The sequence below is a fragment of the Monomorium pharaonis genome, chromosome 2 (genome assembly GCF_013373865.1).
Source record: "Monomorium pharaonis isolate MP-MQ-018 chromosome 2, ASM1337386v2, whole genome shotgun sequence".
Lineage (NCBI taxonomy): Eukaryota > Metazoa > Arthropoda > Insecta > Hymenoptera > Formicidae > Monomorium > Monomorium pharaonis.
Window position 1 is genome coordinate 33,632,692 of NC_050468.1, and position 22,772 is coordinate 33,655,463.

The 22,772-nt window shown below is 36.0% G+C and overlaps 1 protein-coding gene and 1 long non-coding RNA gene across 18 annotated transcripts in view; one reads left to right on the plus strand and one right to left on the minus strand.

Annotated features, from left to right (window-relative positions):
- The window catches only part of LOC105834665 (ras GTPase-activating protein raskol), a 313,516-nt gene that overhangs the window by 126,686 nt on the left and 164,058 nt on the right, over positions 1–22,772 (minus strand). For 5 of the 17 annotated variants that reach the window (XM_036282614.1, XM_036282613.1, XM_036282611.1 and 2 more), the window contains one exon: positions 9,866–9,940. The exons of 2 other annotated variants lie outside the window; for them this stretch is intronic. In XM_036282614.1, the coding sequence (XP_036138507.1) occupies positions 9,866–9,940 (75 nt within the window). Of the gene's footprint in view, positions 1–647; positions 4,345–9,865; positions 9,941–15,076; positions 15,194–22,772 lie in introns of those variants that run through there. 10 more of the 17 variants (XM_036282622.1, XM_036282623.1, XM_036282618.1 and 7 more) reach the window with 4 other exon arrangements.
- LOC114255481 lies at positions 15,208–21,164 on the plus strand. Its single transcript, XR_003626733.2, has 2 exons — positions 15,208–15,938; positions 16,257–21,164. It is a non-coding gene; the product is annotated as an uncharacterized LOC114255481 (long non-coding RNA).

Consider the following 22,772-nt stretch of genomic DNA (forward strand, 5'->3'; position numbering starts at 1 on the left):
GCTAATAAAAGTAGAATAATTACAAGTCACGACATCTTCTAAAGAGACCAATTTAAATCCTCGTTCTTTCTGTTCCCGGAAATTTTAGGATTTTAATACGTGCTTGATAAATCTTTAGATTCCTGTTTATAGCTTGCGCAATATGTGTATAAATTATATTATATAATCTTTTGTTGCGACATTTTTTTAATCGTGCAACGAACTGCGACTCCTTCCTCACTACCTATCTGATAACGATAAAAATCATTTCGTATCTTATTTAAATTCTGTACCCGGGCTCGTCTTGTTTATGACGATTCCTTATGATATTTTAGAAATCTTTTTCCGATAACACAATGTACCTTGAAATATAACAATATTGAGACATTTATGTTTATATTTCTCGTTAACGACAGAATAAATGAAATTCTAAGTTATAATATAAAAAATTATATGTATTACAAAGCATATAATATATATAATGTTTCGTCATTGATATATATATGTAAATAACATAAATAAAAAGATCTTCAAACTGCATTGGCATTGAAGAAAAACCGAGATACAAATATTACAGCAATGTGCAAAGAATAAGGAATGAGATATAAAAAATCAATATACGATATACAATATAAAAATAAATCATCGCAAGATTAACATCGATATACCTGACAATATCTGTGGACAATATCTGTACGCAGAATATAAAGGGGGAAAATAATCAATTAAAACTTAAAAATATAAAAAATACTAAAGGCTTCTAAGTCACAAGGTAAGAAGTTTTAGTTAATATACTAAAACGTCCTCTCATCTAATCCCCATTCCACCCATCCGCTCGTCTCGGACTGCACATAACTTCATTCGGTTAAAAGACGATACCTATAAATATACAGGGCAGCAAGGACAGTTAGAATGGTACCTGTTCACTCCGATTGACCGTCGCGCGTCCCGCGGCGCGGAGTATCGGCGTTAAATCGCGCGTTTCAATCGCAACACAAAACCGTTTTACATTTCAAATCTAACACGCGCACACACACACACAGGATCCCTCGGGCATACCCTGCATATTCGCGACACCGACGAAAGTTGGCCGGAGCCCGCTTCAAGGACGAGTGTGTCAACAGCACCGTCGATGCCGGCTCGTCGCCGTCGTCGTCGTCGTCGATCACCCACGCGACGTCCGCGTGACACCCGATCACGCATTCGTTACGCACACGTAACGTAGCCGGGGTTCCGTTTCGGCCGGAGTGTCGGCGTGGGCGCCGAATCAAGCGACAATGAAAATACGTTCGGACGCGCACTCGGTCACCGCGTACCACCGCGCGGGAACATCCGAGCTGAACTGCCGCCGCCGCCGTCGCCGCCGCCACTCTCGGCAGGTTCAGCGCGGTGCGCGACGCGACGGTGTAGGTATGTATGTGTATGTGCGCGCGCGCGCGCGCGCGCGATTCCACTCGCGGCAGCGTTCACGGCGCTGCCGTCGCGCGTTTAGAGCGAATACGTTTTTCTTCGCCAGACCGGATCAGCTGATTCCCGACGCCTGAGTGGTCGGCCGTCAGAACCGAACGCTTTTTGTCCCGCAGACCTTTAAGAGCTTTAAGCGTTCCGTTTAAAAGAAACGAAAATGATAGTGTTGGGCTGTTTTACAATAGCGCGATCGTAGTCATGAGTGACTGTAAGGCGTAGTTGTGTGTCCATTTCTACCGAAGCTAATTAGCTTTAATCTCACTTTAATTTCCTTTTTATCTTTTTCTTTTGTTTTACGAATAAAAAACCGAGATTAAAGTTAATTTCCGTTGACAGAAATGAAAAAAACTGCGCCATTGTAGAATAACCGGTAAATTTGCGGTGATCTTATTTTCTGGAGTCAAGTAGTACATGTATGTTTAATATTTTTCAAAGCTATTAGCCTTGGTATTTTCATTACCGTGTGTAGAAATAACTTCTTAGAACTTGTTTATGTGCCAAGAGATAGCAAGTCTCTCAATTACCTAAACGTCGTAAAATTTTTACGTCTATTTTTTTTGAGCGAAGAACAGGATTTTTAAAATTTCTATAATTTTTTTCTTCGTTGAAATATATAAATAAGAAATGTATGTTTAATTAATAAGTTACGAAATTATTTTTATCGTCAAATAGCAACTGAGAATTCATTGTAATTTGTGTACGATAATTGCACAAGTAAGAATAAAAAAAAAAATACAATTAAAATATAATTAATACAACGCAATTGAAATCGACAGATTGAAATCAATAACAGTCGTAACGGATTTTAGTGCTCAAATAATATTTTTTCTTGTGTGATCTCATGGTGAGAAAATCTTATAAATACTTGTTAATTAAATTTCTCGAGTTTAATTGTGTTATACACATATACAGTCTGTTTGCATATATAAATTGTAAATATTATTAATGAAATATTACATCAACACCACAACGTACAAATAAGAATACATAGATGTCACGTGTACAAATATTATTATTCCACGAACGAAAGAATTGGAACTGTTTGATTTAAAGTGACGTTTAAGAAGGCTCGTAATTTCTGCATGAATCGAGCACGTGTCAAGTCGCCAGGACAGAAATATGAAATACTGGGACAAGAAAAGAAGAAAGATTAAGCAACACATGATACAGATTAAGGAAAAGGACAGACGCTAAAAAGTGAAAGAGAAAGAGCAAGCTACGCAGTCTCGTTGACACGTGTGTGAACTCTTTCTCAGTTGGGGTTCCGAAACCCCATACAATGTTCATAGAAATAAGTATTACACGCGGCACTGTGTGGTGCAATTTTCCTCCAAGATATTCCTCAGACAATAAAGTATGTGAGAAGTGTAAGATTAGCGAAGTGAACGTTACTTTTATATATTATCTAATTTAGACAATACTAGAAAGATATGTTATGAAATAGATACGCGAGTGTAATATAATTAGAGCGAGATTTATCGATGAAAATAGTACAACTTTTTTGCTTTTTATATATGTAAGTTTACATAAAAATTCAGCAAATTCGTATAAATTTATCTAAACTTGTTATATAAATTTAATATATCTTTTACTAAATTGATATGCCGTATGCGTTTCTCTTCAGAATTCATCTTTCCTATTGCATCTTTGCGTGCGATCTCGCGCAGCGAGAAACCTACATCAGCTATAAACAGTGTGTATAGGTCAGATCGGTGTAATTTCACTGACGCCATGAGAAGGTGGCATCGTGCGAAAGTGCAAGCCAACCGATGCGATGGTCATGCATCGAACCGGTTTGTACCGAAACAAATTTCAAGATGCGTTAACGACAGCGAAAGCCGGACCAATGTCGTTAGACGAAGGACGAAAATACGACACGCTCGTCTGTAAAAATGTCATTTGTAACTACTAATAATGTTACAAAAAAATTGAAAAAAGAAAACAGAAACAAAATCGATTATGTCTGTGGAAAAGTTACATCGTGTATCAACGGATGTAATTAACTTTAATGTTTTCGAAATATATTTGAAGAACCTTTATACATGTTATCGAGCACCATTACGTAATAATAAATTTTCGCAAAATAAAAATAATATGTATATCCTCAATGTACGAACACGTTGTCGCTCTCAGTGTACCGATTCCCGATCGACATTTATGAACGGGCACTCCATTGTAGAAGCGGTGACACGTCAATTAAAATGCATCGGGGACAGCATGCAATTTACATCGTAGGAGAAAATCTGATTTATTTGAACTGACACAATTTCTCCTCGCTTTTTCGTGTCGACCAGTTTTGACCATGCTAGGTTGACCTTTGACCAAGCCACTTTAGCCAATCTCCAGAATCGGCCGATAGCGATCGCGACAATTTCTCCACTCACGATAGTGATCAATTTTGCATGTATGCGTGTGGCAGCTGCGTGTGAAATATAATTACGATCGTCGCTTTCTGTTTAACCGCGAGCGCACCTGTATGCCGATAGTTTTTTGTCGTTGGACGGATATTTCTACCTGTTTAGTTTTCATAAAATTATCAAATAATTTATTTGATAATTTTGTAAAAACTGAACAGGTTTTACGCTATACAACATGGAAATAATAAAATTTATTTCTCCCCAAATTTAATTTCATTTAAATATTCTGTTCCGTAATCACATTTTAAAGTTAAATAGTTTATTCAGCAACTGACGAGAGTAATAATTATGTTATTAAATTTAAATTATAAATCGAACAGAAGAGAAATTATTCATAAAGACGCAAAGACTTTTTTTATTATTATAAGTGCTTCGTTCACGAATACACATAACAGCTTAGAACATGCTGTATTATTATAATTAGTTATATAATTATGTCTAAATAGATTGTTTATTATACGTTATATTTGTGTATCTTTTTCATGTAAAACAATACAAGAATTACAAATTAATATAAATTGAATAAGACAACACACAAAAAAATAAATTATATGTTATATGTTAACATGATTTATTTTAAAATTGATAAAATATAAATATATAATATTAAAAATTACAAGCTCGAATATAATTTTTACTATATCTGATGAAATTAACTTTCCGATGATCCAGCAATTATTATTTACATATATGACATGTAAAACATATTTTACATAAGCATTTAATAAAATATCTACATTCAATTTTTACATTTTTGCAGCAAACGTTTTATTAATCCTATTCTTGGTGATCATATTTTCCCTACTCTATCCTTTCATCTTATTACATTCATTTTTTAATTAATATTTTCATTTATCGTTTTTTAAATTATTGATTACACAAAACAATGTTATACAAAAAACTAGAGATTTTATACTTGTTTTTTAAAACAACGCGCAAGTAGGAGGATGCACGCTTAAGCTCACAGTTTAAACGAGCGAATGTCGTTCATCATTGAACCCGCATGGATCGGCGTAGCGTGCACTTTACCTACCAACCGACTTCACGCGTCCCCCCATATTACTTACGTTGTTTTTTTTTTCGTGCTTCTTATGCTGCTTCTTTTCTGTGCGCTTCTTCGCGTACGATGTAAAAGCGAACGCGCCAGCAAACCAGTACCACGGTTACAGAACGAATTATTTTTAGCGTTGCGGATGCTACGCTGTCGGGAGTGTCGCAAGGACTCCCGTTGTTCCGTGAATATACATATATAAAAGGCTTGGAAATCAATTCAAGCAAGAATCCTCGCTGTCGTCTTCTGTTATCTGAACAATGCCTTTTTCACGACACACGAGACCGTGCGCGTAAAATTGACATTTTCAAAGTCACGCAGCGTTCATCTTCTTGCATTCGGTACGATTTTTATCTTTAGGTTTTGCAACATTTTCCAAGATCGCAGCTGTTAAAGTTACAAACAAATGTTTTCAATTATATCCATTTACATTATCCAGTTAGCCGCATTTTTGCAATTAAAATATATACGCTCAAATCTTTTGAAAACTTCTTTAATAAGTATCAAAATTAAAGTACTATGCAAGTATTAAAAATGAAAGATGCTTCGATAGAAGAATTGAACGAGAGAAATGTAATATATTGCTATTAGGAAATTAGTTTTCTGATTCCAGCGTAACGTGGTATAAATAAAGAATCTTATATATTAGTTATCCGTCTCCGCACACAAACTTTGGAGGATAGAAGATCATTAGTTGGCCCGTAAATGGAACAGAGTTCACTCTTCATTGCGATACGTCTTGATAAATGAGATCGAGAATGAAAGAATTCCCATTTCGCGCAACTTGACCAATTTTCGAAGATTGCTTTCCCGATTTCTTTACCGCTCAGCAAGCGTTAGCTGGAGCAAATAATGGAACCCCACGCACGAAAATATGTTTGCATCGTGAGACCACTTGTACTTTCCTGCGGAAAAATACAACAATAAACTTCTTACTTTGAAAGAATTCTGTTCGGAACGTTCGGTGTATGACTCTTTCGATACGGAACGTATTAAGAAGTATCCGAAAAATATTTTCGAAGTCGGGCATTCTTTTCTTTTTGCGCGAAACTCGGCTACGTTTAGAAAAGTCGTCTATAATATCATTTCACTTAATGTCAAACTCAATAAGGTTTCAAATATTGTAATATAGTACAAAAATTCATTGTTGTAATATATAAACGATACCGGTATATTTGTTAGACAGTTTGTGTTATTATTTTTAATAAATATTTTAGTCAGACGTAAACCGCGAGCAAGTATTCAGAAGATACCTTTGAATCAAGCAGGTTTCTCTAGTAATCTACTCGTGAATATTCAATCGCATTTTACAGAAAATAAGAAACTTCAGAAAAAATTGTAATTATTCAGACAACGTTGTTTTTCGCTGAATCATAATACTTTCTAGAGATGTCATAATCCATCGTTGTCATAATAAGACTTATAATAAGCCTTAGTAATTTGACCGCGGTAAACTTCTTTTCCGAGTAGATCTCCCATCCAACGTAACTTCCGTAGTCAAGCTGTTGCCATCGAAGTTATCTCTCATTCTACATTTCGCATTTGACATTTTAATAACAAGAAAAATAAAGTTCAGGTAGCATTAATTTTCTCAACAATCTAACTTTTTATGAATAAAATAAGCGCACGCAAAACAAATCGTGTTTATCGACGTACACTGCCAGTACTGAAAATTTATTTAAACTTATTCAACACTGACAGTGTATATCCCAACGTGGCCTAAATTAAACTAAAGCACAAAAGTGACTAAAATGCATATCATTCAAACGAAAAAATTACAACGTTTCGTTATAACGGGAGAAACAATTTTATTACTCTTTTTTTTTTTAAGTTTTGTTGCCAGCAAATGTATCGCCTCGCGTATCGCACGAGTCTTTATCTCCGACACGGATCTCACGAGATTCTAACGGAACGCACGCAATACGTGCATCGTTAATGGAGGTTAAAAATCGTGTGCGAACGGAGCGTGGTATCGATCCGATATTTTCTAGGGCGTACACTGTTTTGTACGCTTGATTAATAATAGTTATTGGGCGCGAGTGAGCTTTTGGCGCGCGCCGCCGTCGTCGCCGGGAAGATAAATTTCTCGAAGGATAGGCGGACCTTGAGGCGAACGGAATTTCCACGGCGAGCACATGGGCCACCCTCTAATGGCTACCCGATGAAATATGCACGGCAAGCTGCGGAGCATAGCCATTTCCAAAATCCCCATTCGCGCGCGGCGACCTAGATGTACACGATACGTACATACACGCGCGCGCATTACGTCGTAACACAACTTCAAGATGACTCGTATAAACGTGCTGCTGTACGCAGAGCGATGCATTACGCTGTCGCATTAGCCTGGCTCTTAGCCATGCCGCATCGTAAATACGCGCTAACAATGCCCGCGCTTGGTCTTCGCTTTTGTGATAATGACATCAAATGAAGGTGACGCATTCATGCATAGTCGATAATTTTCTAGTTTCGCGTATGGCGCATGTCGCGGTGTGCACCACGCTGTGTTTGTTCCCGTTGCTCGATCCGTTTACCTTGGATCCAGTTCTCCGGTGCGCCCGCCGAGCGCATTCCGAGAATGCTCGATGCTTCTAATAAGTTCCGGCCGAGAGGGCAAATGGGGCGATCACCCGGATTAAAGTCTTATTCGGATGACGTGTGTGTTTTCTCTTTTTCAAGTAGCACCGCGCTGTTCCGGCGATCTATGCCAGGGCGTAACAAATTCGATAGCCATTTTCTAAATTAATCTCTTCAATTATCAATATTTATTTTATTAGTTACTTCTACAACTGTTGAACTTGCTCGTTAAAATTTATTGCATTGGCACGGTTGACGATTGTGTAATTTCAATAACCAATGATTTATCTCAAATGTATGTTTCTGTGTATCACGATACCGGCGCAGAACGGAGCGCGTAACGTCGAGAAACAGCGAAGAAGTTAAAGTTCTCGGTATTGAAACTTGTATCAATGAAAACGTGCCCGCGTTACCTCGGGCCGCTTGCCAAGAACTGATCCCCGTGCAGGCAAAAGTTATGCACGAAACATAACGCGCCGAGGAAGTTGGCCACGCAACCTGCTTCGTCCAATATTAAACGAATAAGATTTCACTACGGGAAAATCATTGAAGAAATTCTGGCCGTAATGTAATATTAGTTTCTCATTTCTCGTTAGATTAAACGTCGTTTAAACGCCAATAATGAAAGGTATTAATGTCTTATTATTAATAAACACTTTTAAGCAAACGCAACTTGTAGTCTTTAAACATAATAGATGGCGATAAAAGTTGAGCGGCTATAATAATATTCACAATGTTGAAACATGTCTAACAAAGAATTGGATGCAACCTGCTGAGAATAATGGAGAAAGAAAACGGGAAGTGAAGTCTTCCTTTGCATGCTGATGAAGAGACGAAAAAAAAAAATGACACTGCTCAATGAAAACAACAATGAGAAAGCGGCGCAGCTCTCAAAGGAGCCCAAGAGGAAGAGCACCTGTTAGATTTTACCTGGTCTTCGACAACATTGTCCTTCCGGTTCCGGTACATGTGATTGAAACTACAATGTTGCACGTTCTCATCGAGTGTCACCGAAAGTAATTTGTATCGTATTGACACTCTGTTAATAGTAATTTTTACATCTATTTCCACTACATTAAAACAATTATTTTTGCAAACTACAAAAGACTTTAAAAAAATTAATTTTAATAAAAATTATCAATCTCTCTCTCCTTTTCCATTCATAATATTTCAATATTTCATGAAATTTTAGGTTTCTTAAAGTTAAAATCATAAAAAAACATGTTAAACTTCAATTTTTTAAATTAATTATGAAGCACATAAGATGATTATGGAAAATAAAAAAATAATCTCACGTACAGGAAGGAAAATTAATCTGAAACGGAATTAAGGACATATGACGCGCATATGAGTGTCCGAAGGACAAGATGCACCTCCGGCGCCTGAAAGGAAGATAACGAGACAAAGACGAAGAAATTCACGCTGCATTCGTTGCATGTCCGAGGTTCATGCGTGTTAGCGCGTACATACATACGCGTAACGCGTGGAACGACCGGAAACGCACACGGTCCGTGCTACGAGCAAGCCGTGTCCATGAGTGGCGGTCACATATGCGGCAATTTGAATAATTAACGGGCACGGGGAGTCTCAACGCGCGGGAGATATATCTCGAATGCGTTTGCCAACCGACAGACCGAGAAATAAGGGTCACTCGGTTACATCGGGTCGATAAAAACAAAAGTGACTGGTAAATTATGATTCGGGAGAGTAAAATGTGCCTTGGCCTTATTAACGTTCGCGTCGCACTGCACCGAGTCGCCCGAGTCGACCTCGGGACGTCGAATAGAAAAACGTTAGCGATTTTTCACGGGCTGCAATTGGCAGTGCAATTTACACAATGCACGAATTTCAATGGTTTTATTATGTAAAGCGGCATTACATTCAGGGACAGCACACAAAAACTGGTCGAATTTCCAAAGGTTGCCGTTGGAGGTCATGAAATTTTTATTTCACTTCACGTTGCTCTAAATTTCATTAAATTAATATAGTGCGAATTAAATCAACAATTAAGTAGATTGTGATCTAACAAATGAGGGATCTAATAAATCGATTCCAATATTCCCCTATGTGACCTATGTTAATTTCAATGGCATAGCTGAATCGTATTTGCGCTCAACTCTCCAGTCCTTAATCAGCGCAAACACTGCAAAATTTTGCATTTCGGGGCAACGCACAATCGTAAATACGCGTATTGAATCGCGCCGGCATATTGAATGCCGGATCTTTCCACGATCGCTGACGGATGTGGCAGCGTTATTTCTCGAGAAACAATCACGTTAGTAATTAACATTCCCAGGAAATGACCTGATAGCACGCTTGATTGTAAAATTGATATTAGCAACTAATTAATTTCACAAACTGATTGAGTAGATTTTACCTTCGTAATCGTCAATCCGATGCACTATTATTTGCGGTGGAAAGCCTCTTGGCAAAGATTGGGATCTTAACTCACCTGTAACAAAAATGATAAGAAAATATTAGGAAAGGCTAGTTTTATAATGATTAATGATCATTTACAGCATAGTTTAAACAGAATGGAATATAAACGAAACAATTACGCAATTGTACTTTGTAATTATATTCCTTATTCTTACATGCAAGGTTTTTACCACCGAAATGTAAATTATTTACACAGATGCAAAGAGACAAGATTGCTGATAATTTCGTAATTTTTGCATAAATACACAGAATAAAATATAATCTAAAATCTAAAACGATTGTCTGATATATACGCAAGGATGTGAAATCTTTAAAGAATTTATTAACCTTAAATTTGCTTACGTGAAGAATTTTGTATAGTTTGGATCTAAAAATATATTCTTATTATTCAAAAATAATTTTCATTCAGTTAAGAGAAAAATACAATTTATAATCTAATCTATCTATCATTTAAATAATATCTTCAACATAAAATTAGAATCTTTTAATTTTAATTAATACATATATTGTGTTTTTTAAATGACTGTTATAATACTGAAATATAACTATAATATTTTGTTAACATTTAAGATTATCCAACTCTTTAAAGACTTTATATTCTTGTTTATGTATGAGACTAATTTTTTTCTGTGTAATTAGTCTAGAACGATGTTTATTATCAGCGATATTTCGATGTCTATTCAGTGGAGATTTATTTGTCAAATCGCTGAGTCAAGGAAAGCAAACTTAACCCTCGGTGTCTGTCAGCTGAGCCTAACAGCTCACATTTACCCTCGGGAGTGCCACGCCGGATTATCTCCAATCGCGCGGGTGGAGACTGGCAGGGATGGAACTTCCCTTGAGTTCGTGTAGATATTCCGTTAGGCACCCCACATAAAAATTAACGAAGGCATTTTCATTGAATTCGATCCGGGTCAAGCACCGCGACGCACGATCGGACGTGCCGGCTGAGTCCAATCCGGTCAATTAAACCAATTTCGGCGACCCTTCGGTCCGTCGGAAACTATCGGCGATTGTCTCGCGCGTCCTTTCGCAAGGCGGGACATATACATACATACATACATACATACATACGTACACCCTCATTCGGATCGCGAGACACGATCGCGAGCGAGCGAACGTGCGCCGAGCGGTGCACTCGTGCGAACGTTTACGCCGAACGTATACGTGTGGAATTACATGAACCAATTAAGGTCCGTGTCTGTTGATCTGTCGGGTCAATCCGGCGCTCGTTTGCGACACTTTACGCAATGGATCGCGCTAACGAAGATTGTCCCGTGACAGAGATGGAAAAGAATTGTAATTATACATCACACGTTTTCGGGATACAATTATTTCTGCGAATGCGAGAGATATAATATAGATATGCTCGTTGCAATATTTTCCAATGGAGAAAATATGGCTTTCTGTAATTATTCGCGGCAGCGATGTAAATTAATTTAGCAGCATAAAAGAACAGATGGAGAATTATCGCAAATTATTTAAAAGCAGCAGCGATGCTTGAATAAAACCAGTATCATTGCCGTTTATTTTGAATAATTCCACCGCATATTAATTCTTTCTCCTTCATTCTTTCCGTAATTATATTTATTTCGTGTTGCTTTCTGTTGTATTTATCAATCAATAACATTAATTTCGAAGTACAGTTCACTATTTATTAAAATTAATTTAAGTAATAAATATATAAATATAGCTTCTACGAGAAACGACAATAACTGCTACACAAAATTTAACACTACGACAATAAATAAGGTCGCCGGTAATTAAATCACCTTTGACTTTTGCTCATTGCACACGTAAGCCGGCGATTCATCTCGCGTGAGGTTACTTTTTATTAGCGCTCTAGTGAGTAATTCGTTAACCGACCAGTTATTTTACGGCTGTGAAATATCTGTTCGTGAAAAATCAACATTTAATATTAGCCTGCTATTTAAAAAAAAAAAACGAAACGTTTCTTAAAATCGATAAAGTGCTGTGAAAGCATTTGAAGGCGTGTTTTTCGTTGCACGCGAGTTTATGCTGATTTAAAAAGTTGGAGAAAACTGTATGTAGAGATTTATCTTAAATTAAATTTTTATATATGTTGTATAAATTAGTTAGGTGTAGCATTTGCATTTATGTCCAGATATGATAAAGGTGTTATATTAAGAAAACAACAGAGTGTAAAACTTAAAACAAATAATTTTTTCTTTCTTATATAATTGGGAAGTATGCACCTTTTAAAATATTGTCCTAAAATATTATAATAAAATTCCTAAAAATAAGAAGTTAAATTAAATTAAGTTTTTAAAAATTTTTCAACTGGTTATTACGGTTTCTTCATCAATTAAAAAATCGCATCAAAAGTTCATTTAGACATCCTTATAATCTACATAAGATTCTTTTCAGTTAAGCGTACAAATTTTTTTTATAATAATATGTATTCACTATTTTTTGCCTTTTAAAAAGACCTTTACTGACTTTTAAAACTTTTTTTCCTGTCATTTTAACAATAGTCGATTTTTAAAAAATCGGATATATTTAATACAATTGTATTCTAAAATACGTATTTCTTAATTCGTAAACTAAGTTCAAAGTATGTACTTTTTAATCAACTAACTCTAATATTTCTGCAATGTAGGAGTGAGTAAAAAAAATCATTAATATCGCCTTTTTCATTACCATCACCCTCAATAAAATACACATTATTAATAATAAATTTAATATTTCGAAATATATAACTTAACATGTAAAACATAAATATGTCGAACCACGAAATTTAATCCTTTAATATTGTCGAATAAAATAATAATAAAATGCAAGCGTTAAAAATATTAAACGTAATCAATTTTAATTGTCTCCGAATCATGCAATAAAAATCTGCAGAAAATTTTCGCGTGTCAGAAGGCGTGTCGCTGAGAGCTCGTCATTATGTTACTTAAGAATAGGATAACTATAACCGTTACGAACTGTTAATTCTACGTTTCTGTGCGTCGCGCGTTTCTGTGTTATCTGCATGGTATCTCCTGAAATCGGTAACGCTTCTCACGTTGCGCAACAATTCGAATACGGTGAGAAAAGCAGATGAGGGCTTGAAATAAGAGAAATCATCGAGATCAAGGAAAAAGAGATCAAGTTGGAAAAAATCGCGAGATCGTCCGATTTCTTACGAAATTCCATTGCTTCTCTTATGTTGATTGCGTCATTCCGTTAATACTCAACCAACTCTGTAGAAAGCAAAAGGATCACATCGTTCGCTCTCTGTCGCCTTTATACACTTCCACAAAATCGCCTTTGTCACTGGCACAAATGAAATTAATCGCCATAGAGCAAAACCAGGTCATAGTGCGTAACGAGATGATCTTTTTTGCTCCGCCAAATGGAGTATAATATCATTAATTTTATACATCACGGTACATATAATTGAGTCTCGACATAAAGCGAAACTTTACACGAATACTTCGCCCAATAACAGAGATTTAATATACTGCAAAAAGCCACGTACAAATGAAATTAAAAATTGTCAAGATAAATATACGTGCAGTGAAAACAAATCGGTTTTCTTTATTTGGAATAAAATTGCTGTATTATTTGTTCAGCATCAATTTAATTTACATCTGCAGGCTGATCTTTGCCCACACAAATTATGTAGAACCAATTAACAACTTTCTCATTTGGTAACACTGATTGAAATTAATTGCAATCATATTAATTTGCATTACTTTGATCTTTATCTGTAATCTATTCACGATAAACACGCCAAGTACAGTCCTGCTTGTAATACATTGGTCAGTTAATAAATTTTAATCCATTTACTATTTGACGCTGGTGTATTTACAGTTCACATAATTAACAAGGGGGTTGACGAACGGGTGAAACGACTCGAAAGATACCAAGGATGTTTTCCTGCTGTAATTGCACACCGGTTGTCTTTTTCTGCTTGAGAAACCGGGACACATTTTTCCTGCTGCTTCGTGAATTGAATCTGCTCGCGTTTCTTGGTCATTGTTTCGCGATTGTATTTCGAACTGCAGCCTCGCCGCCTCTTTTGCGTAATCCGGTGAAAGCCGCATTCATTGCACACTTCTGCCAATTTCCACGCGCTCGGTCTACTTCCGTTGTCCTAATCTGCGCGAGATCTTAAAGAAATCTCGCGTATTTAGCAAGCTTAAGGATCTGCAAACGGCGAGAAAAATTGTGGCGACGATATGAGATAAGCAACGTATTTTGCAGATTACGCTTTGCGTTTTCAATTGTATCTCGCATAAATTTTGCAGTATAATCACAGCTTTTCACTTTCAAAAAGAAAACTCTCAGTATTGCGCAAGTAAAGAAAATCGAATGGTTTAACTCAATATCACAAAAGGTAGAAAGGAAAAAAATCAAGGTATTAATTAACAGTTAATTTTATTCTTCTCAATTGCAGTTTATTCCTTCTCATTTGATTTAATTTCTTCTATTACCTTCATTTATTATTTTACATTACCGTTTCACGTACGTCTTCTATCCATTTCATACGAATCACATTGTTATAGGAGTGAAAATTTTCTATGTAGAAATCAATAATTCGTCCTTCAATCATCGAGTGCAATTTTAAATGTCCCTTTGCGCATAGAGTAAATAACTGAGCGCACCTATATTCATTCCATTTACTATTTCTCGTTTCATTTTTTTGGCGGACGGCCCGCCAATATGGGTCATAGTTTGCGCGCATGAGTTCCGCAATACTGCCCGCATTACTGCATCGAAAAAACTCTCTTTACCCCCCTCGACCTGAAATTCCGGTCGTTTCATGTAACGGCGACCGTAGATCGTTTTATATTGCGGCTTTCGTTTGTGCAGCAGTTTTCGTCTCATTCGACCGACGAAACGCGTAAAAATACCGCTGGCTCGATTCCAGGCGGCTGATCTTCTCGCGTAAACACTAGGAAAATCGTTCCACCATCTTTCACGATGATCGTGACGGGAAAAGTAACACATCTTTCTGTGTAAAATAAATGAACCCGAAATAAAAGAGCGAAACTGAATTAAATTTACCTGTGAAAATAAACTAATAAAACTAGTTCAATATTGGAAATCTTTTGGTTATAATCAAACAAAAATTGTAAGTATGTATTTTGTAAATAAGGTGATATTTATAAAATATGTTTATACGAGGGAGTACACTTACACTCCACGTAAAGATGATTGCTATCGTGTTCGCGCACCGAGGATAATTCCGGATCCAAGGTATGCCTATGTTGAGATCCTCTCCTTGGCAACGTAGTAACTCGTCGCAATAACGGCGCTATATGGGCATTACATTTGTGTTGACAAAATCCAAAATTATGAGAATATGAAAAGAATAAGCGTAGCCTCTCCGAGAAAAATTATACAGCGTCAAGCATACTCAGATAAGAAAAATTCACTACGTACAAGTTTGAATTGTGCTACTTGTATTTACAGAATATGTGTTGTCAAATTAATAAAAATGTTTCCAAATTAGTGAAAAGCATGTATCCTACTGCTTGGAATAAGGTTCGGATGATATTTTGTACATTTTCTGACTTTAAAAGAAAAAAAAAACATGTTATTATTAAGAAATAGAGAAAATAATATGTTTTAATATTAACAATATCCAATGTTCACAATAAGTAGTTTTGTGTTCGATAAGCATCGATTTCAGATGGAAAGAGACATATTTAAGCATCTTAAAGCATCCGGAAACTACAAGCGCCGATCCATTGAGAACCACTGCCGCAATCAGAAAGCCCAGATAAGACTGATGACAAAATACGGAAACGCTTCCGTAATTTTATCACTTCGCACACGCGTGTGCATTAACGTACGATGGGAAGGATGTACGAGGGGAAAGGAAAACAGATATTTAATACACACACATGATGGTCCATTCATCCCCGTCGGAATGATGACTGCGCTGATCTGCTGAAATTGTCATACACACGTGCATCCGCATACACACATTCGCACTCGATAATTTATGAATTATAAACTTGTTTTTGTAACCTACTTCTTCCGAAGAATTGACGGAAGTAAGTGTTGACGTAGCGTTGCAGTATTTTTCTCTCCGATTGTTTTATTTTTTTTTTCGAATTATGCATGTATATCGTTAATCTATTGATTATGTTCATGTAACATACACATATAAATTTCTACTACCATTGTATATTTTCTTATTTACCTCAACTGTCTTTTCCTCTCAAAAATAAAAGTAAAATTTTACATAGCAATAGATTACTTATCATAAATTGTAGATATTTTGAATAAAACAAAATTCTGTTTTTAATCCTATTCCCCATCTTAATAACATAAAAGGTAACAATATTTAAAAATGTCATTGTGGATTTTAGGTGCGATAAAAAAAAATTTTGAGCAACGTTTGTATGAATCAAAACTGCAAACCGATTATCAATTCGTATTATCTCATCCACCGTGTGCAGTGATTGGAACACGTTACACTGCGACATACTGTTGAATTTAGTTGCATTGTCGTCGACTGGATTGCGCGATGTACTGTCATCGGCAGAACATTGAAGCGCCATTTCATTAGCAAAAGGACAAGAGAAAGCGCGGCCAATTTCCACATCACAATTACGTGTATTTTACATCAACGAACGCGTAATAAATTTACTTTTGAGTCCCGTAATTTCTGCAATTTATTTCATCCATATTTTTACTCCTTGTGCTGCATCCGCGATTTCATAATACAGCTGTCGTATTATACAGGTTTATTCAGAAGAGTGATTTTGGAAGAAGAATTATTCCTGCGATGTAGCACGTGCATTCATACAACATAACGAGAAATTAATTCTGTATGTCGAGCATTTTTGCAATTAAAATGTTAAATTATTAAATAAAATTTTATAATAGGCAAAATCACTTCTATTTTAGCTTTCTAAAATAATTCGAAGATTAAAAAAATTCCACATTTAATAAGATATTTAAAATACTTTAATAATTGGAACTTTTTTTAACTTTACTTTAAGTTGCTAATAAAAAACAGTGTCTCTCAATGTCGTGACAATTAAATTGTAGACTCAAGAAATCACACCATTTCGCGGATCACGAAAGAAAGGTGCAATAAGGCGCGGCTCGTAATAAGGAAAGACCGTCAATTTGTCGACCACACTGTATTTCCGGTGCGAAATAAGCGGACGCGCTCCTCCTTGCCGTACAAGGAGATTGACTCATACGACAACGTAGGAGGAGCCAGATGAACCTAGCCCACTATTCAATACACGATGATTCTGTTTGGAAACTAGACTCTCAACCGGTTTATTCAATTACCTTACCGCATTATATGTGTAAATTTAAAAATACATCTTTTTCGTCGATAAAAAATATATATTCTGTTCTAATTCGAAATTTCCTTACATATTATTAAAATTATGCAAATCAAGTTGATTGTTAATAGAAAACCTCAATTTAATATAAAAGGATAAATTTCTTTTTATATTCGCAATTAAAGCAGTAGTCATTGGCGCTTAAATGGGTCCATTTAAATTTGACTCCTAGTACAAACTTGCCAATAACGTGACAATACTGGTTGATTTGTTGCCAGGAAGACTAAACATATCCTACATTGTTATAATGTTAAAATTATATATATATAATATTGTAAAAGTAATAATTTTCCGATCCAATAATTTAGATTAATTTTTTTAATCAAAGTGATTGCTAATAACATTTTTTTTAAATATATACTTTTGAAACTGTTTAAAAAAATATATTGAAAAATTTTTATAAAAAATTTCAGGTACATAAGTTAAAAAAAAAATACAAACTTAAAGATTCAAGAATCTTTGTGTCAAATGAGTCAACGTTTAACAACCTATATTTAACTCAATTCTTTCACAAAAATGGTGGGCAATCGATTTTCAATTTAAAAATTAATGCAGTTGTATCAAAAATTGGAATTTATTTCAGGAATGTTGTTGAATAGTACTTTAATTTAATTTTTCTCACAAAAATAGTCGGTAACCAATTTTCAATTCTTTTTTTGAAAAATAAATACCAGTTTGGGCAAAATTATATAAAAAAATTGAAATTTACTTAAAAACTTTTCTTTGATATAACAATAAAACTATCTTAAAATTATTTTATTAGTTTGATTGTTCTCAGTGATCGAAAATATGCCAAAATTAAGCGTATTTAACAGGGATTGGGTACATGAACATTTACGTCGCATAATTAGAGCGCCGCTTTTACAAATCGCAAGAAGAAAAGAGCGCGGAGATACACAATGGTTCTCGGTTCTTAAAAGGTAAGCGGCATTTATAATTACCGCACTCCGATTGTGCGCGAGTTCGGAGAAAAAGAAAGTATTCTACGGATCATAAAACATTATGGCAAATCCGCACTTGATTTGGTCTCTTCGGCAAAAACAAACCTTACTCAGCGAATCGTGATAAACTATAAGACGAATTCTGATTGTTTTTATATAAGGTAAAGAAATATGCGTAAAAACAAAGCCGTTTCTTTTGTTATCGAGATAAGTGTCAAGTCTTTGAAATTGTATCTATTTATAAATTAACGTTTCTTATTCGATTTATAAAAACTGATAGATACAAAGTAAGATTAACTAAATGTTACTAATTCTTAATTATTAAATGTAATAACAGTAACTGCTTTGCTTTATGCTACGTATAATAATTTTTTTAAAAGGCATCTCGTAAATTTAATCTCATAAAACCCGATAAGCCAAAAGGCTCGTCTTGCCTTAGAGAGATTCGAAGAAACGTGTAAAAAGATACCCCTAGCTCTCGTTCTTCGATTATTTTCTAGCCCTTTGGCGTTTGCACACTCAACCCATCTTAAGATTCTACGCGAAGAAAGAGATTGCGAATGCGTGGTGTTGTAGAGATGCGAAGAACAGAGAGAGACAGAGAGAATGGATGAGAAGAACGTAGGAATTGCGCTCGCATGAAAGCGGAGAACGCGAAGAGCGAGGCGGCGAGGAAAGAACGAAAGACAAAGCCACCATTACTCTTGTCTTCCAGCTGACGGTACGCGTCATAAAGCTCCTAATTATTAATGTACTTGCTATAAGATACGATCCCGTGGCGCGAAAAAAAGCAATTTAATAAAGTCAAATGACAATTATTGTTTTTGTGTATGGCCATTTCGTGTGTTATTCGTACTTTGAAATTTATTGAGAGCTCGTTACCGTCGCTCATTAATTTTTTGCATTGGCTAAAAGCTTTCAAAAACTTTCATTACACTCGGTTCGTCGAAATAAAGAAACCATGTAAAACACGCAAATTTTCATTAATTAACAAAATTTTTTAATTATCTCTGTGTCTATATTTCAGCATTCGTATTAATATTTTTATATGAATTTCAATTATTTAATGATGTATTTTGTAACACATACGATATTTCTGTCATTATCAAGAGTAATTAATCAAAGACGTTACATATTTTAATATAAATAATTGTAATACAAACAAACGTTATTTCGTTCCATTTCCTCTTTCTCTCTCTCTCTCTCTCTCTCTCTCTCTCTCTTGCTCGCTGTCGGATTAAAAAAAAAAAATATAAAATTCTCTGATTTCAATATACATGTAACAGCACACATATGTGCACATAAAATAAAATCATATGTAGTTTGAAAACAAATTTTGAGAAACAAATTTCTAATGAATTTTGAATCTCTCGACTTCCCAGGCAAGAAATGGGATCGGGTATTAGAGAGGTCAAAATAGGTTCCCTTTTAACGACAGTGGTCGCAATTAGAGATAGTTACATCGCGTGAAATCAAAGTACAGGAGCTCGGAGTCGTCTTACATCATTATTCGCTTGCGTTAGATCGCAATACAAAGAGAATATCACGTGAGCCGCCGCTCCGCGCCTTAATTCGCTTCTCCTTTGTACCAACGTTATTCCATATCCGGAACCGTCCGGATAGGATCCGCAATCCAATTCGCGGCGGCGATTAACTATTTTACACGGGGGAAAAAAATCGGTCTCCATAAGAGAGACGACGGCTTCGTCTTACACTATATCCGCACGCGAATTACCCGGCGCTATCATTTCGGATATTACATCCCCGCGAGGCGGCAATTCTTTCGCATCCGCTTCGGTTCCGCGTGAAAAAGGAAGAAGCTAAAACGACCGTTCCGATGTGCGCGCGGTTCCGTATTTGGGACGATTTGCGTATAAACGCCGCGCCCATATCTCTCTTTCCCCTCCCCTCCTCGTGGCGATTCGTTCCGCCAATTAATCCACGTAACCGTTTCCTTCGCGCTGTGTTATTAACGATTACGGCCTCAAGGGAAACGTCGGTACATCGAAATTATTTAATATCTCGACAAATGGGCCTCTTTGAACGAACAACGGAATCTGTCGTCCTCGCGCGCGTCTCGGAGGCGCAAAACAGGAGCGTGTAAGATTTCTGGTCCGATTACTTTGCTGCAGTCACTCTTTCGTGACACTACAAACATAAAGATCTAACGGTTAACGTTATTCAAATAATTATGCTGAGACAATTAACCGCATATTTATCCTTATATTGTATATAAGGGAAAATATAATCATCTACGATCTATAGAAAAGATTCACGTATCGTTTACAGTTATTACCGTTTATTCTAACGATCTTTCCAACGTGTACTGAATTTCTATATTCTGTCTATTCTATTTAAAAATTAAATATCATACATCTCTGAAAAGACGCTACAGCCTGGGATAATAATATGTTTAATACATACGTTAACTTCTATTCTGTTGAGTTATAAATATCTGCAGAAATAGAATGCCAACTAATGAGAATTTTAAATCAAGTTTCATATACTACATGTGTACTTCAATTAATTTCTATGCGTCATCTCCCCACGCGTCGTCACCTCAACAGGCGAGCGCGATTTATATTTGCAATGTACCTTCGTTATTTTTTTCCCCTAATATTTTTTCATCTCTTTTTGCTGTGAATGCGGAATCACAGAAAACGCAATTTCACCGCGCGTGAAAGAATCGAGTCCCACTGGACAGTCGACTTCAGGTCGGCATCATAGGCGGACAGTGATTTTTAATTAAATGCGGGGATTTCAATTAAAGCCGTCGACTGGACAGGCAACGTAGGCCCGTCATTTTCTTTCTCTTCATTCATCCGCGCCATTCACGGAGAGACGATGGAAACGGGACGATTCGAATTTTAAATCCGCTTCGAAAGCGCCGTAAATAATTCATGTCTTATCTCCAGATCGAGAAAGAGAGTTCGAGGAAGATTTGACAGTGTTAGCAGTGATTCCGGATAAGAAGAAAAAAAAAAAGAAAGTAACAGATGTCTATCCAATCGATGAAATACAATTAGGAGCTTGTTCGCACCCGATCCCTTCTTTTATATCTGTATTTTCTTTCCTATTATTGAAGTTCCGCAGTCCTGCCTCTTTTCCGTCCCATTTTTTTCCTTTTCTTGCTCCCTGCGCGCTCCTTTCCGGGACATTCATCGTCTGTGAAACGCAATAATGCTTCTCCTCCTCGACTTGACTCCGATTTTATATCAACTTCGCCAAATTACCGAGCTCGAGAGAATTTATCTTACATCATGGCTTCAGTACGCTTATTTCCTCCTTCCTCCTACTTTTCTCCTTTTCCGTCCCGCATGCTTCGCGACCGGTCGTATTTTATCTCCTCTATATACGGTGCCGTTCCCGTTCGATGTTTCAACAGATGCCGCCACACAGTAGACCTTAACTTTTCTTTCTCTCTTCTAACTCTGGGATCTCGAATGCGAAAGGCGTCAGGCCAATGTAACGTCGAGGGATGAGGAACGGGTAGAAATGAAAATTTAATAAGAAATAAAAAGGTACAGTGCGTAATATCCGATATCCGGTTTCCCTCGCCAGAAAGCCGAATGAAAAACTGCAGCGATGGAGAGAGGCTCTCTAGCTCGAATCAAATTTCGCGAGATGAAGCAAGTGTCGTATAAAATAAATTCCCCGGCGGGGGAAGCAAAATTGCGGCTTTTCCTACACTCGACTCGCTGAGCGAAAACACAAAATAAGGAGAAGATAACGCGAAAATGAGAAATATTGTAGAAACGTTTGCGCGCAGTTATCACGATAATGAATAATATTCTACGCGTTAACATAGTCGTGATAAATCCGAGCGATTCGACGATGGATTTTACGAGCGATAAAAAGCGATACGTAAAATCACAATGCGTGCACGCATATGTGCGCATTCGCGCGTTCGAGGTATTTAATGAGGAGTGGGACAACAAGTTGCGGTTTTCATTTCCGCAAAAAGACCCTGAGCTTCTGTCGGTGTTCCGCGTAACTCGCAGCAAGACTGCGTTATTATTGAAATAAATGCACAAAGCGAGTTTCTAATCGAGAATAATATCAGCAAAGTGTTTATTGTGGCAGTTAAAGTTAGTCAAGAAGTGCTATCAAACAAGTCAAAGTGAGAAGAAAGCTGTAGCGTTATTTGTGAAAGGTTTAACTGATACTGATATATTACTTTATTTTTGAATAATATTTCTTAATGATGTATGTGTTACACACATTTCAAAATGTTATTAAAAACTTTTTAATTTTACAAATTGTTACGTTTAATATCTTTGTAAAATTTAAACATAATTCTCTCATTAGTTAAAAAATTATTCCATTTTTTTGTTTATTCTTGATTCTTAACCAAAATTGCATTCTGTATTTATTTGCAAATTTGATGAAGAATAATATTACGAATTAAATTAAATTTTGCACACATATTAATAAAATTTTAATGAATATTCATTCAAAATTGCATTTTACTGCACTTACTCGTTTAAAAGTTATTAACCTAAAAACTGTAAAACAAAATAAAATCATTTTTGCTGCATAAGTCATTATAAGCCAATTTTTCTCTTATATTTTTTGCAGCTAT